This window comes from Lepisosteus platostomus, chromosome 6, assembly GCF_059453375.1.
Source record: "Lepisosteus platostomus isolate fLepPlt1 chromosome 6, fLepPlt1.hap1, whole genome shotgun sequence".
Classification (NCBI taxonomy): domain Eukaryota; kingdom Metazoa; phylum Chordata; class Actinopteri; order Semionotiformes; family Lepisosteidae; genus Lepisosteus; species Lepisosteus platostomus.
The window spans coordinates 21,361,357-21,378,493 of NC_142616.1; the positions used below are offsets into that span (position 1 = coordinate 21,361,357).

General features: G+C 36.9%; 1 protein-coding gene across 1 annotated transcript in view; it reads right to left on the bottom strand.

Annotated features, from left to right (window-relative positions):
- Positions 1 to 10,001: 10,001 nt before the first annotated feature.
- hectd2 (HECT domain containing 2) overlaps positions 10,002 to 17,137 on the bottom strand; it is a 29,273-nt gene continuing 22,137 nt past the window's right edge. The window contains exons 16-21 of the mRNA XM_088634749.1: positions 16,877 to 16,951; positions 16,437 to 16,524; positions 16,165 to 16,271; positions 13,427 to 13,542; positions 12,693 to 12,836; positions 10,002 to 12,239 (exon numbers count right to left, since the gene is read on the bottom strand). Of these exons, the coding sequence (XP_088490875.1) occupies positions 12,119 to 12,239; positions 12,693 to 12,836; positions 13,427 to 13,542; positions 16,165 to 16,271; positions 16,437 to 16,524; positions 16,877 to 16,951 (651 nt within the window). The 3' untranslated portion in view covers positions 10,002 to 12,118. The remainder of the gene's footprint in view (positions 12,240 to 12,692; positions 12,837 to 13,426; positions 13,543 to 16,164; positions 16,272 to 16,436; positions 16,525 to 16,876; positions 16,952 to 17,137) is intronic.

Below are 17,137 nucleotides of genomic sequence, written 5' to 3' on the forward strand. Positions count from 1 at the left end.
CACCCTGCCGGAATGTACATTTGAAACCCTAGCTAGGGTTAGGGTTAGCATTCCCACACCAGGTAGAAGTTTTTTACTGTCAGTGCTGCATTCCGGGCCCCCAGTTATCTTTAGGATGAGTGATAATGTGCTCCTATCTGCACTTTTAGTTTTCGGACAGTTTTGGTCACCTTTTTGTATATTGCCCTATCCATTGATTTAATACAAAACTGAGCCAGATGAAAAGTGTGAAGAATACCTGTACCAATGGGTAAACTCTCTTCATTTTATCATTTAAAGTGCAGCTAAAAGTGTAACTGCGACCAAAATTCTATGGTTCTTGTAACCCTAACCCTAGCCAGGCATTAAAAGCATGCCGATTTAACTACCATTTAACAGCATTTTTCATCTTCATGAAAATTTGCCTAAACAAGACAGATTATTAAAGAAGGTACATTTCCTAGAGGTTTTAAAAACCGTTTTGATAGTTTGAGACTGATTCTTTTTGGTTTGAGGAAAAACATCAACTTTGATGTTTGGAGGGCTTCTGAGACACCCTGCCGGAGTGTACATTTGAAACCCTAGCTAGGGTTAGGGTTAGCATTCCCACACCAGGTAGAAGTTTTTAACTGTCAGTGCTGCATTCCAGGCCCCAAGTTATCTTTAGGATGAGTGATAATTTGCTCCTATCGGCACTTTTAGTTTTCGGACAGTTTTGGTCACCTTTTTGTATATTGCCCTATCCATTGATTTTATCCAAAACTGAGCCAGATGAAAAGTCTGAAGAATACCTTTTCTAATGGGTAAACTCTCTTCATTTTGTCATTTAAAGTGCAGCTAAAAGTGTAACTGCGGGCAAAATTCTATGGTTCTTGTAACCCTAACCCTAGCCAGGCATTAAAAGCATGCCGATTTAACTACCATTTAACAGCATTTTTCAGCTTCATGAAAATTTGCCTAAACAAGACAGATTATTAAAGAAGATACATTTCCTAGAGGTTTTAAAAAACGTTTTGATAGTTTGAGACTAATTTTTTTCGGTTTGAGGAAAAAATTCAACTTTGTTGTTTGGAGGGCTTCTGAGACACCCTGCCGGAATGTACATTTGAAACCCTAGCTAGGGTTAGGGTTAGCATTCCCACACCAGGTAGAAGTTTTTTACTGTCAGTGCTGCATTCCGGGCCCCCAGTTATCTTTAGGATGAGTGATAATTTGCTCCTATCTGCACTTTTAGTTTTGGGACAGTTTTGGTCACCTTTTTGTATATTGCCCTATCCATTGATTTTTCCAAAACTGAGCCAGATGAAAAGTGTGAAGAATACCTGTTCTAATGGGTAAACTCTCTTCATTTTGTCATTTAAAGTGCAGCTAAAAGTGTAACTGCGGGCAAAATTCTATGGTTCTTGTAACCCTAACCCTAGCCAGGCATTAAAAGCATGCCGATTTAACTACCATTTAACAGCATTTTTCAGTTTCATGAAAATTTGCCTAAACAAGACAGATTATTAAAGAAGATACATTTCCTAGAGGTTTTAAAAAACGTTTTGATAGTTTGAGAAAAATTTTTTTCGGTTTGAGGAAAAAATTCAACTTTGTTGTTTGGAGGGCTTCTGAGACACCCTGCCGGAATGTACATTTGAAACCCTAGCTAGGGTTAGGGTTAGCATTCCCACACCAGGTAGAAGTTTTTTACTGTCAGTGCTGCATTCCGGGCCCCCAGTTATCTTTAGGATGAGTGATAATGTGCTCCTATCTGCACTTTTAGTTTTCAGACAGTTTTGGTCACCTTTTTGTATATTGCCCTATCCATTGATTTTATACAAAACTGAGCCAGATGAAAAGTGTGAAGAATACCTGTACCAATGGGTAAACTCTCTTCATTTTATCATTTAAAGTGCAGCTAAAAGTGTAACTGCAACCAAAATTCTATGGTTCTTGTAACCCTAACCCTAGCCAGGCATTAAAAGCATGCCGATTTAACTACCATATAACAGCATTTTTCACCTTCATGAAAATTTGCCTAAACAAGACAGATTATTAAAGAAGGTACATTTCCTAGAGGTTTTAAAAACCGTTTTGATAGTTTGAGACTGATTCTTTTTGGTTTGAGGAAAAACTTCAACTTTGATGTTTGGAGGGCTTCTGAGACACCCTGCCGGAGTGTACATTTGAAACCCTAGCTAGGGTTAGGGTTAGCATTCCCACACCAGGTAGAAGTTTTTTACTGTCAGTGCTGCATTCCGGGCCCCCAGTTATCTTTAGGATGAGTGATAATTTGCTCCGATCTGCACTTTTAGTTTTCGGACAGTTTTGGTCACCTTTTTGTATATTGCCCTATTCATTGATTTTTTCCAAAACTGAGCCATATGAAAAGTGTGAAGGATACCTGTTCTAATGGGTAAACTCTCTTCATTTTGTCATTTAAAGTGCAGCTAAAAGTGCAACTGCGGCCAAGATTCTATGGTTCTTGTAACCCTATCCCTAGCCAGGCATTAAAAGCATGCCGATTTAACTACCATTTAACAGCATTTTTCAGCTTCATGAAAATTTGCCTAAACAAGACAGATTATTAAAGAAGGTACATTTCCTAGAGGTTTTAAAAACCGTTTTGATAGTTTGAGACTGATTCTTTTTGGTTTGAGGAAAAACTTCAACTTTGATGTTTGGAGGGCTTCTGAGACACCCTGCCGGAGTGTACATTTGAAACCCTAGCTAGGGTTAGGGTTAGCATTCCCACACCAGGTAGAAGTTTTTTACTGTCAGTGCTGCATTCCGGGCCCCCAGTTATCTTTAGGATGAGTGATAATGTGCTCCTATCTGCACTTTTAGTTTTCTTACAGTTTTGGTCACCTTTTTGTATATTGCCCTATCCATTGATTTTTCCAAAACTGAGCCAGATGAAAAGTGTGAAGAATACCTGTTCTAATGGGTAAGCTCTCTTCATTTTGTCATTTAAAGTGCAGCTAAAAGTGTAACTGCGGGCAAAATTCTATGGTTCTTGTAACCCTAACCCTAGCCAGGCATTAAAAGCATGCCGATTTAACTACCATTTAACAGCATTTTTCAGTTTCATGAAAATTTGCCTAAACAAGACAGATTATTAAAGAAGGTACATTTCCTAGAGGTTTTAAAAACCGTTTTGATAGTTTGAGACTGATTCTTTTTGGTTTGAGGAAAAACTTCAACTTTGATGTTTGGAGGGCTTCTGAGACACCCTGCCGGAGTGTACATTTGAAACCCTAGCTAGGGTTAGGGTTAGCATTCCCACACCAGGTAGAAGTTTTTAACTGTCAGTGCTGCATTCCGGGCCCCCAGTTATCTTTAGGATGAGTGATAATTTGCTCCTATCGGCACTTTTAGTTTTCGGACAGTTTTGGTCACCTTTTTGTATATTTCCCTATCCATTGATTTTATCCAAAACTGAGCCAGATGAAAAGTGTGGAGAATACCTGTTCTAATGGGTAAACTCTCTTCATTTTGTCATTTAAAGTGCAGCTAAAAGTGTAACTGCGGGCAAAATTCTATGGTTCTTGTAACCCTAACCCTAGCCAGGCATTAAAAGCATGCCGATTTAACTACCATTTAACAGCATTTTTCAGCTTCATGAAAATTTGCCTAAACAAGACAGATTATTAAAGAAGATACATTTCCTGGAGGTTTTAAAAAACGTTTTGATAGTTTGAGACGAACTTTTTTGGGTTTGAGGAAAAAATTCAACTTTGTTATTTGGAGGTCTTCTCAGACACCCTGCCGGAATGTACATTTGAAACCCTAGCTAGGGTTAGGGTTAGCATTCCCACACCAGGTAGAAGTTTTTTACTGTCAGTGCTGCATTCCGGGCCCCCAGTTATCTTTAGGATGAGTGATAATTTGCTCCTATCTGCACTTTTAGTTTTCTTACAGTTTTGGTCACCTTTTTGTATATTGCCCTATCCATTGATTTTTCCAAAACTGAGCCAGATGAAAAGTGTGAAGAATACCTGTTCTAATGGGTAAGCTCTCTTTATTTTGTCATTTAAAGTGCAGCTAAAAGTGTAACTGCGGGCAAAATTCTATGGTTCTTGTAACCCTAACCCTAGCCAGGCATTAAAAGCATGCCGATTTAACTACCATTTAACAGCATTTTTCAGTTTCATGAAAATTTGCCTAAACAAGACAGATTATTAAAGAAGATACATTTCCTAGAGGTTTTAAAAAACGTTTTGATAGTTTGAGACTAATTTTTTTCGGTTTGAGGAAAGAATTCAACTTTGTTGTTTGGAGGGCTTCTGAGACACCCTGCCGGAATGTACATTTGAAACCCTAGCTAGGGTTAGGGTTAGCATTCCCACACCAGGTAGAAGTTTTTTACTGTCAGTGCTGCATTCCGGTCCCCCAGTTATCTTTAGGATGAGTGATAATGTGCTCCTATCTGCACTTTTAGTTTTCGGACAGTTTTGGTCACCTTTTTGTATATTGCCCTATCCATTGATTTTATACAAAACTGAGCCAGATGAAAAGTGTGAAGAATACCTGTACCAATGGGTAAACTCTCTTCATTTTATCATTTAAAGTGCAGCTAAAAGTGTAACTGCGACCAAAATTCTATGGTTCTTGTAACCCTAACCCTAGCCAGGCATTAAAAGCATGCCGATTTAACTACCATTTAACAGCATTTTTCAGCTTCATGAAAATTTGCCTAAACAAGACAGATTATTAAAGAAGGTACATTTCCTAGAGATTTTAAAAACCGTATTGATAGTTTGAGACTGATTCTTTTTTGTTTGAGGAAAAACTTCAACTTTGATGTTTGGAGGGCTTCTGAGACACCCTGCCGGAGTGTACATTTGAAACCCTAGCTAGGGTTAGGGTTAGCATTCCCACACCAGGTAGAAGTTTTTAACTGTCAGTGCTGCATTCCGGGCCCCCAGTTATCTTTAGGATGAGTGATAATTTGCTCCTATCTGCACTATTAGTTTTCGGACAGTTTTGGTCACCTTTTTGTATATTGCCCTATTCATTGATTTTTTCCAAAACTGAGCCAGATGAAAAGTGTGAAGAATACCTGTTCTAATGGGTAAACTCTCTTCATTTTGTCATTTAAAGTGCAGCTAAAAGTGTAACTGCGGGCAAAATTCTATGGTTCTTGTAACCCTAACCCTAGCCAGACATTAAAAGCATGCCGATTTAACTACCATTTAACAGCATTTTTCAGTTTCATGAAAATTTGCCTAAACAAGACAGATTATTATAGAAGATACATTTCCTAGAGGTTTTAAAAAACGTTTTGATAGTTTGAGACTGATTTTTTTTGTTTTGAGGAAAAAATTCAACTTTGTTGTTTGGAGGGCTTCTGAGACACCGTGCCAGAGTGTACATTTGAAACCCTAGCTAGGGTTAGGTTTAGCATTCCCACACCAGGTAGAAGTTTTTTACTGTCAGTGCTGCATTCTGGGCCCCCAGTTATCTTTAGGATGAGTGATAATTTGCTCCTATCTGCACTTTTAGTTTTCGGACAGTTTTGGTCACCTTTTTGTATATTGCCCTATCCATTAATTTTATCCAAAACTGAGCCAGATGAAATGTGTGAAGAATACTGTACAGTCAGAGGCAATTAAAATACTTTAGCATAACAGTGAGACGATATTTTCAATGGGCACAGTATCAAACAAAATGACGTTACTAAGCTGAGAGGCTCTACTTTTTTTTTAAAACGAAAACAACACACTCATGCAAAAGAACTTTATCTTGAGGTCAATTAATGGCTAGTTAAGAACTTTACAGGAAAGTAAACAGTGAAATCAAAAGATCTGTACCCTTTCATATCAAAACAAGGCGTGGCAGAGTGAGCAGATGTTTTGAGGGTGCAATCATCTTAAATATTTCAACTGCTATAAATTCCCGACCAACAGGTACACAACCGCCTTTTTCTATTGTACGGAGGTAAAAGTGACATAAAGTGTGTTTGACAGATTCACCACACACCTCCGAAATTATGATGTGATATGTCAGAACTATTTCGTTTCATTTTACATTCATATCCGTGTCACTACAGACACTTTCTTCCTTGTGTCCTCTGAAATTACACACCACACTGGCTGAGTGTGCAGGGATGCACCCAGGTCTTTAAATGAAGAAAACAAGAACCTGGCAGCACTCAGGAGCAACCGAGCAAAGTGACCCTCGACTGGAATCCACACTTTGTGTTCCATCTCAGAAAAAAAAAAGATGTACTGTAGAACTTTCAGTCTAAGTTCAGCAAATGTTGTAAATGTTTTAAAATGTTATACATTTTTTACTATGGATTACATTACAATTACATTTATAGTGGCATCCTGAGAGTTCTTACAAATACGATAGTGTTGACATGTAATAGTGTTTAAATGAAGACAACACTGCCATATATTTTCTCGAAAAAGGAGCAAACTTTTCTAATATATACAGATATATTTCCAGGTCTTATCATTGTTGTAAAGGTTGTGTTTTCTCCTATGATAACATTTATATAAGAGGTGGAGATTGGAGACAGTAGTCTCCACCTCAATTTTCCATTAAAACAGAAGATATACTGTAACTTTAACAATGCCACACCATTACACTATATTGTAATTTGAAGGGGACTGGAATGGTTTAAGCAATTCCTTCCTTTGCAGGGACACAACCAAAGGGAATACCAACATTGAATGAATCGAAGACAAAACAGAATTTGTCTTAGAAACTGCATAAAGTAGAAATAAAATTGAATAAAACAATGTGTTCCGTGCATGAATCCCAGACACAGAAGTAGAATTGACCAATAGGAACTAGATTCTTTTCAATACATTTTCTCCAGTAAACATGGCAGAGCTGTAACGTGTAATCAAAGGAACAGAACTGGCAGGAGGTCTGGTTGCTGAAGAGGGTGATGTTAAAGGCTGAATTGTTTTTTGAAATGCCAGTTTGAGATTCACAATTATCTTTGTCCAATGTGAGGCTCTGTCACTGTCACAGAAAAGTAAGACATTTACACTTATGTTTCTGACTACAGAAAACAACAACATTATATTAAACCACAGCATTATTTATGGCAACAGAAGAAAATAAAAATGATTGAAAAGCAGAGCTTGAGACAACAGCTTCAAATCTGTACCCACAAAATCAGAAGAACTGCCTGGTGCCATATGAGGATTCTAAAAAAATGTCTGTACAAAGTATTGTTTGTGCATTTAATGAATAGTCATTCTAAACCTTTACTCCTTTGGCTTGGGTTAAAAAATGTTTACAACTGTCTTATGCAACATTTTTTTCATACTGTGTGATATAACTGTAAATTTGGCACTGCACCTTGCTAGATTTTCCTATGAAACCTTTCTTCCAAAAAACGTGAACTTGTGGCCTCTGTGACATTATGCAGTTGCCAGCTTGCCTTGTTTAATTTCACATGGTACCTTTTGTTAATGGAAGCTGTTATCATACTCAGTTCAGTGCTTTACAGGACAATATTGTTTTATGTGACAAAGTCTGGTTAAAGACTTTAGTCCTTGCCTGGAAGGGGACCTATTTATCACAGTGTTTCAGCACTTATTCCTATTTCAATTCTGTAACAGGTGACATTATGAAGGGATTAAGTATTTTGTAATGCTCATTTGAAATATTGTTGTAGGCTTAGAACATACTGGATTTATAAGGAAAGGTTTTAACAATTCAGGTCCATACAAAATCATTAAAAGATCAAAACAGCAATAGACATAGTTTATGGTTGGATGTAATCTATTCCTTTCATATTCAGAATTTCAGAGGATGTTTTGCCCTTTTGGAAGAAAACAAAACAGTGGTTCATCATATCATAGACGTTTCATCCAAGTGACCTTTTTTTAATCCCATGTTACATGCTTTAATTCAACTGTTGTGAGAAAGACAGAAGCAAAATAGGAAAAGGGCTCAAGGCTGGACTGCTTTCTGGACTTCCCGCCTATACTTCAAGCCTTGTTTTGTTAAAATATATTTGCTTTAATGTTTCAATAATTACATTAAGTACAGTTTTAGTCCTTTTTTGAACTAGAAAAGGCAATTGAGAACAAATGTAGGTGAAGAAACGTTGCTCAAAGGTACAACTGCAGTGTCCTGCCACCCTCAAGACCCTCCTTTTTGAATGTCCCAACCCCCAACCAGCATTACAGAAGCTGCAACATTAGTCCATGAGCTGTATACAATGTACACAATTTTGGACATCTAGTGAAAGTGGTAACTGGCAGTTGCGTTGCTATAATACAATGTGCAGCCAAAGCACACAGAAACTGCCTGTTTACCCCGCTTATCAACAGTTAAGCTGTGGCTCTTGGCTCTGTGATAATTTAACTCCTCTGTTCCTACCATGTAGTCAGTTATTGAAGTAAGGGCCAGTTCTCTTGCATGGCTTGAATTTAAATGGATTTTTACACTAAATAAGGTAACAAGAGTATTAGGCTGCGAGCAACTTCCTGAGCAGATTTCAATAAGTGCACCACTGTCTGCGTTGCTATGAGCCAATGGGAGCAGATGGTCAGATAGTTAAGAGATGGCAGGCCTAGTGCAAATGTGGCCAAGCACTGTCGTACACTGTACCAGATGAGGAAGACATGGTTTTCTGCACCACGGCATTGTCTATGATAATACCAGGCTACACACTTCCAGCTGCACCCATTAACAGTATGTAGTGACAGGTTAAGAGGCACCCATGGACCACCTATTTCACTGCTCTGGCCTGCAACCCACTAATCTCTCTTTGGTTCCTCAAAGAAGCACTGGTCAGGCTGACAATTTGAAACCGATGGCTGAGGGCTGCAGGCTGTTAAATCCTGACCTAGATTTCTGCTATGCTGGATTCATTGCGCGGGAGTCGCAGCGGGCCACATGCCTGAACAGGTCTGGGCATTATTTGGAAATCATTTGTACTACGTGCATTTATACAACTGTAACTACGTGCAAATAAATGCATTACATAGTGGGGAGGGAGAGGGAGGTTGTTACCTTATTTACTGAAACACAGTCGTGCTTAAACATACAACTTAAAAGAAAGCTTATATCCAAATAGTTGAGTGAATTTTAAAATAATGCCATTCTGCTGTTCGTCTTTCAAAATGCTAAGAATTAAAAGCATGAATCAGTATTTTAAGATTGACAAAAAAAACTAGTTTTTGTCCTCTCACAGAGACTAATCCAACCCCAGTGTACTTCTAATAAGACACAGTTGCAGCACATAAAGCAGCAGGAGTTGTAATGTGTCTTTTAAAGACCCAGTCGCTCTATCATAGTATCAGGTATCAAACCAAGCTAGAAATGCCAGCTTCCGGATAGGTGCGGCACTTTTCCAGAAGCACTGAGCACCTTCTCGTGGGGTCTGTCTTTTACAGAAGCGCTTGTGACAAAGGCTGTCGGGTGGTAGGTCAGAGCTATCCTCTGTGGTTGATGCGAAAAGGTGGTAACAGCGACAGTGCAGGTCGAAGCTGGTGGCGTGCAGAGCGAACGTGAATTTAAAATCCATTTTCAGAAACAATTCCGCTTGGACAGAACTTGCTGCCAGCCAGGCATGTCATATTCCATTTCAGAGCATGTTTATCATTCAGTGTAGCTGCGCCTTTCATCCTTCTTAGGTGTGCAAACTTCATGTGGTAGAAACCTAGTTATAAAATGCTGATTCTTTTATAGTCCGATGGTAAAAGACAAAGATCTAGGTAGATCTCATACTGCCAATTTCAGATCACCAATATAAAAGCCTTGTTTTCAGATGTAAACAATATTCTATCATGATAATAATTTGTGTTCAACCGTGAGAACCTGTTGATTTTTTCTTATATAAAAGCTCAGATTTAAATTTCATGGTGATTAAAATAGTGCAATATCTCATACTGTAGATTTGTTCAGGGAAAGTATTAAATGCAATAACTAATGTTTTTAAAATATACTCAGTTGCCAATGGACCCTCTCAGGTTTACTGCACATTCACAGGTCCTAGCAAATGAAAGACTGAATGTTGTTGTAAACAAATTTGACAGAGCCATCATGTACAAAGGCACCTGTGAAACTGTCTTTACGTTGATATTTAATGGTTTGAGACAAATACTTATACAATTAGAATAAATAATAAATACAACACTTTGACATATACCGACTCCATTCTTAACAAGAATATGACTGTGCTGTACATACAACAGGCTGAAAAAGCTGTCTCAATGACTTCTTCAATAAGATGATGGTCCTCCTTTTTTATACCAAATAACAGGGTATCCTGCTCTAGACTCCATCAGACTTGATTAGGACTACTGTCAATCCCTTCTGTTTTACTTGAAATTGTGACTTATTCAAGAAATAAAATTGATTCATGTTGTTAATGTAGTTCTTCCCATTAAAATAGGGTCTATATCATGGTTAAGCCAACTGAAAACAAAATCATGAATGTTGATAAGCTATTTTAAAAAAGTAGCTTATCTTTCTGTAAAAGAAGAAAAAACTAAAAACAAGTCTGAAATTTCAGCAACTTTAACCATGGTGTATAGTAAAAACAGAAAAAATAATTTTGTTTGGAAGTCTGTCTCACACCTCAAAATCTCAAAGAATCTTGGCCACTTCAATAAAGAAAGGAAAAATCAGTGACCTTTTCAGAGTCAGAAAATTATCCTTGTCCCGTCTTATGTACTGTACATATTCACCACATACAGTAGTATTGAACTACTATTAGGCCTAAAAACACTTAAAACACCAAAATGACATGAGGTGCTTGTTCATTACATACCCCTAAATTGCTAATGTTCAAAAAACAATTTAACAAATTACAATACAATATTGAGATACTCTGTCTTTATGTTGTCACGGGTAATAATAATATTACATAACCATTGCACAAACCAGTGTCATTTTTACCATTGTACTGTTGCTTGGTGAAGGTATGTAAGATTACATTTCAATGCAGCGTAGTTCTACAGATAAAATCACATATTAAATCTGTCTTTACTTATAGCAAATGTTTTATGAATATTCTTATTAAGTTTAAATAAAAACACACAAGTGACACAACTTTGTAGACATACATAATAATAGCAAAGTCTATTTTAGAAAGTATAAAGCATTTCATTTATAAAATGTTACAAATCTCAGCATAAATAGCTGTTTGTCTAAAATGTGTATCAAGAATCACAGCAATCACTTTCTACCATAAAAATGATATCCTGCAGAGATACAGATTTTCTGTCTACTAAACACTTTCTACAAGTTCAAATGACATTAATTTCTCTATCCCCCCCCCCCAGGAGTCTTTAACCCTATTTATTTAAATGTTTTTCCCTCAGAGCAAATCTGACAGTCTGCCTACCATTTTATCACAGAGCCAAACCCTATCTAAGCTAGATTTAGTCATCTGTTTCCAAAAACAACAAAGTTCCCTAGTCTGTTTACTGTGGCACATTACTTCAAACATTGAAGAAGGAATATAGATAAACGTTTAGGAGAATAATGCCTTTTCAGAAAAGCATTTTGATTGATTGCACTAAGAAAGATAAGGCAAAGGACTAGGCACTAAGGTTCTGAGTAATTTTAGAATCACTAGCTTGAAATAAAAAGTAATCGAGGCATTAAAAAGTCAAAAGACAGTTTCACTAACAGGCCACATGTAATGAAATCTCTGTTTTCTTATCTGTTTGCCTTCTAACTTTTTAACATTCCAAAGCACACGTGTTTTCTTGTAAATATGCTTATGAGTCTCGCCAGAGACACTTCATGTCTCTAGTGAGGTAAACAGGAGTGTCAAGCATTATTCCTGTAGACTGTAATCAGGAATCGAAGGTCATCATTTCAGCTATGCATCATCTCCCTTCTAGAAAAGGTCTCCCCCTTCATTCTCTTTATTTGTTGTGTGAAAATGACTGGTAAGAACCCTTGTCTTTTCCTTACAAGTAGACAGTGGAGGAGAAGCTATTCTGTAAAACAGGGCAAAAACCTGTAATTGGTGTGATTACTCAGTGTACAGTGTAGTCTACAATTAAATAATTATGTGAAGCTTCAATCTCTCTCTAAGGGCACTTAAAAAACATACAACATTATTACACACTATAAATCTTCCCCAGCTTCAATGGAGTATAGTATTTCTAATGCTGGGATAAAATAAAAAATCTGTTTCTGGAAAGTTCAAGCTTTATGCTGGTGGCAGTCACTCCAGGCCAAACCCTTCTGTGTTTGAGATAGCGATAGTTAACTTTTGTTTCAGTTCCTTCTTGCTTTTGTATGGTGGCAGACAAATCTGGTTAAAACAAGTGTGAGATACCGGTAACCTGAAGAAAAGACAGAAAACCAGTACATTATTATGTATCATTAAAATATTTTTCTCAATTAAATTTGTCTTCTGATGTTATGAAGTTGGATGTGAAGTACTGTACAATAGTTTTCCTCATTCCATTACTTACAAATTAGTTCTTTTACATTTATACACATCTTCCTTGTGAAGCTTCAGAACCTATTACTGCAGAGACATTCATTTAATTATTCCAGCTTCCTTCTCAAAGCTGACACAGGGACAAACCCAAAGAATGTTTGTCCTGCTTTCTAAATATCACAGTGGAGACAAAGGTATTTTTACATGTAAAGCTAAGTACTTTGCGCTTTAACATAATGAAATGTCTTCTGATAATTATTTAAACTGCATAAACAAATAAGGTTCCTTGTAATATATTCCATAATTACATTAAGAAAAACTTTCACATAACAATGGTAACTAAAAAAATTACCAATCAGTGGAGACGTCATTCTTAGCGATTTTAAAGTTTAGGTCAACCATTCCACCGACTGGAACTCTGTCACTGCCCGTGGCAAAATGAAGCAACTTTTTCTGTAGGTCCAAGGGGAATCCTAGCACGACATCCCAGAAAAAGCTGAAGGAAACAAGGACATCGGTCAAAACATTACTTCAGCCATTTTAACATCTAATATTTGGCAGGGTGTGGAATTTTGTGCAACTGAACTGTAGTAAAAACCGATTAAACATACTGTTCTGAAGATGCAGCTGAACTGTAGAATTGTTTGATGGTTTTGAAGGGAAACAGAATTTGATGAATGAGCACTTGTTTAAAGCTCAAATCTCCTTGAATCTACTCTCAACAATTAAAAATGCTTATATTAATATAAAAAAGCTGATAATGTGTTACATGTACTCTTAAATTTAACTATGTCATAAAATGATTACAGACCACCAGTAATCTACTGGCATTCGGTAACAGTTCTTTCTGTCTTAGTGCATGAGACTTGTTTGTAAGGAGAAGTATGAATCCTTGCAGACTTGTAGCTCCTTTCCATGTCTTTTTGGTACCATTAATACTAAAGACGGATGGCAAAATATTTGTTATGTGAGTATGTTTCTTTAAATGCTACATCAAACTGCTAAGAAAGACCACTACTACTGTAAGCAATCATTCTGCGGCTTAGTCAGCTGAATGCCTTCGCAGTGAGTCACGGCTGTGCTTACCGAATGGTTGGGTCTGACTTGCTGTAGCCTTCATACTGAGTGACTTTCTGTAAGGCACTCATATCTAGGTCTGGACTGCCACACACCAGCATCTCGACCTCCTCTGGCCTCAGCAACTGCAAGATAGAAAAAAACCCACTTAAAATCGAAAATAAAAATGTAAACCCTCCAATTCTGAAGTGATCTTTCTCTCAATCACAACTTTCCATCTCACTTATTGTGTGTGTTCATTTCTATAATGGTTGCTTTGGCCTAAAGCAAATCAAGAAAGCTAATGAAATTACAGGTACAGTATGTGGATGACTCAGAACACAGAACAGTTTAGTTTGCTCATGTAAAGTGATGTGAATATTACACCACCACAACCTGTAGTCACTGGAAGACAGAGTCTGAAAGATAAACTTCCCTGTTGTCTTCTTCTTTTATCAGGCAGTGTTATTGCTATAGGAACACTGCAAGACAAGGGTTTTCCTAATTCTTAATATGGAAAGATCCAACACCACTGATCCCACAGCTTGGCCAAGACATGTTTCTGCCTCCACTTCCAAGACAACCCTTCTTACATTTGTTAGTATTGTTTTCTATCACATATATTGTGTATATTTTTGTGTTTGTTCTCAAATTAGTCTGTAAAAGGATATGACAATAAAACAACTAAAATTTAACTAAACTTTAAGCCTGGCTTCTGAAAAAGAAACTCATCAAGTGATCATGGAAAGATAAACCTCTAGGCACCAAGAAATCATCAAACTGCTAGAGCATAGAGCTGAGTTGTTTCTGCTTCAGAGCTAGTTATTCAGGCAGTGGAAAGATAAATACAAGTTAAATAACAGAAGCCGTGGGGTTTAAGTCAGCTTTCATAGTGCAGTCAGAAGCCCAGGGAGTTCAGGGGGGTTAAGCAAAGAGGAATTAAAAAAATATTTTTCTTTCTGGGTTCTCAATTCTCTTTTCCACGATGTATACATACTTTATAGAGAAAAGAAATGTATTTTCATTTAAAAAGTTTAATATTTAAGCCAAATATACAGTTAATACACTCCATTTTCTTTTTATAAAAACAACTTAAGGAGCTAAACAATCAACTAAACTCATGTTTATTCAAATTTGCTACACAAAGTCTCTGAATTAGGTCTTGTTGCAAGGGGGAGGAACCTAAACTCTCTCTGTTTCCTATTTTTTTTGGCTTTTGTAAAACAGAACGAAAACACAAACAATGTGCAATAAAATAGAAGGCTTTTGTACGTGCACTGTAAAAACTAACTTTATAACACTGAAATGTTTTTTTTAATTGTTAAAAGATTTAAGCTCACTCTGTCTGCAACCAGCAGAACCTACAGTAAAGCAAACTAACACATATTAACAGAAATGTGTCACAGATAAATTTAACCTGGAGTTTTACCAAAACAAACACATTGTGGTTAGGGTCTTTAACAACTTTCAGTGATTTACATTGTCCGAGACAGCACACACGTAGTCTGTTCTGTACTGGGACTAACTTACTGAATGAAGTTACTGAGTATTCTTTTATTCCTGTGAAATTTTTTTGGAATATTAAGTCTATGTCTGCTACCCTTGCTAGACTTTCTCAAATATATGGACAGACATACAGTACAAGCATAGCTCATTATTTCTGAGCTGATACTAATAATAACTGTGGTGTGAAAAAATGCACTATAAAAAAGCATCTAATGTGCAGCATTGACTGATGCATGTTTGGAAATATATGCTTTAGTTATGTATCAGCATGAAAGCAAAATAGCAGAATCCCCGAGACACAAAATTAAATTGTACTAAACTGGATGTCTAGCAAAACAAAGAGCCCCCGATCAAGGACACACTGAAAGATGCTTCCCCGCTGCTCTTACCAGAGCAGTCCTCCGATCTCTGCCAAAACAGACGTAGTATGAGCACACTGGAATCTTTGTGTGCTGGCTGATTGAAATGCGGGAAGGGTCTCCCACTCAGTATTTCACCACGTTTAAATCTACGCTATCCTACCAACCTCCAATAAACAGATACTATATGAGCACGGAAGTAGGCCAAGGGCAAGCTAAGCACCGAAAAAGCTTAGTCAAGGACATTCGCACAGAAGAGCAGAGTTCCCTGTGATCACATTCGCACCACCCTCGGGAGCTCGGTTCAGACCCTGCACACTTCGAAGAAGCTTTTCCACACTCCTATCGCTGCTCGTGATTCATTTAGACATTAGCTCAGCAAAAAGATCAATCAGAATTAAAAACAAAACCCATGGCTTGTGTTGAAGTTTCCTCTGCACGGTAAACCAAGGACTAATTTCCTTCTTCTAGTTGTGTTTTTTATTAAGTGTTTTGTGCTTCTTCTAGAGCCGGACTTATAGCTTTGCAAATCAATATTCAGATTTGACTCCAAGATTGTGAGATATATTTAAACACATCAAATTTCAATTAATAATACATTCCCATGCACAGCAAAGTAAAGCATGCCTGTTCTTGTATCTACATTATTGTCACTTGCCTTAGAACCTGTTTAAGAGGTAAAATCCTCCTAATTCTGAATAACATTTAGACCACTTTCTAATTGAAATCTATCAACAAAAATAATTGAAGTACTGTCACTAACATTGAAATGTTGTATTTTCAAAATGCTTTCCATTTTATAATAGAAAAAGTATTTTCTTTAAAGGTTTCACACAGGGAACCCTTGTATATAAACTCTTTAGAATAAAATTCCAACCATAAATCAATTTCAATTATACTTACCATCAGGGCATTTGAAGCACACACACTGTGGAACCCATAATAGAAGGCTGCAAACTGATTGTAAATGGATTTGTTGAGCAGGAAATCAATATACAGCTGAACGTATTCTGCAAATAAAACATACAGGTAACAGCTCTTCATTGGGGAAAAGACCAAGACATGAAAAGGCAACTCTCAGGCTATTATAAACTAAATCAGATTTTACAGATTGCAAATTTAGAAATAATAGGCATTTCCATATTTTCAAGATAGCCGCTCTGTAGCAGACTTACCTTTCCTGTTCTGATTCGTAACAGGAATTTTGTCACCCCCTGGTCTGAGGTTATAAGATTTTATAACTCCCAGCTCTTCTTGGTAAACCTGAAAATACACATTCCTATTATCCCAACTTTCTTTTCTGGGATTCACTTAAAAAAAAAAACTTCACATTTATGGTAAATCAGAATACTTGTCTTGTCGTTTTTCTCCAAATAAAAAACCTAAGCTTTTAAAACATAATATTTTTGGGAATATTTATACCTGATGTCATTCCAGTCCACACTGGAGAATGTGGAGAGAATTTCACAGATGAAACACTCCGTAATTCTTTATACCTCAGCTCTTTACCTCATCAGGCTGTGGATCTGTAAAGAGTTTATGTTCTTTGCCTATTGACACAAACTTTACAAACTGCAGGTATTAAATTGGTTCTATTAAATGTTCTATTTCTGACCTGAAATGTTGAATAAAAGTCCTCTTCAACGTTGCCTTCGTAAGCTAGGAGCTCTTCAAGTCCATGAGCAAGCTCCTGAAAATTGAAAAACAAAAAAATGCAATTCTATACTGCAATATTATTATTTAATACTTAAATCCATTACTTGAAATCTGGAGATTCATCTCGCAATCTCCAATACTAAACATTTTTTTTCATATTTGTGGTTATGGGTGAGTAACAAGCAGTAACATCTCCTTACAAAAGACAAGACATGTATTG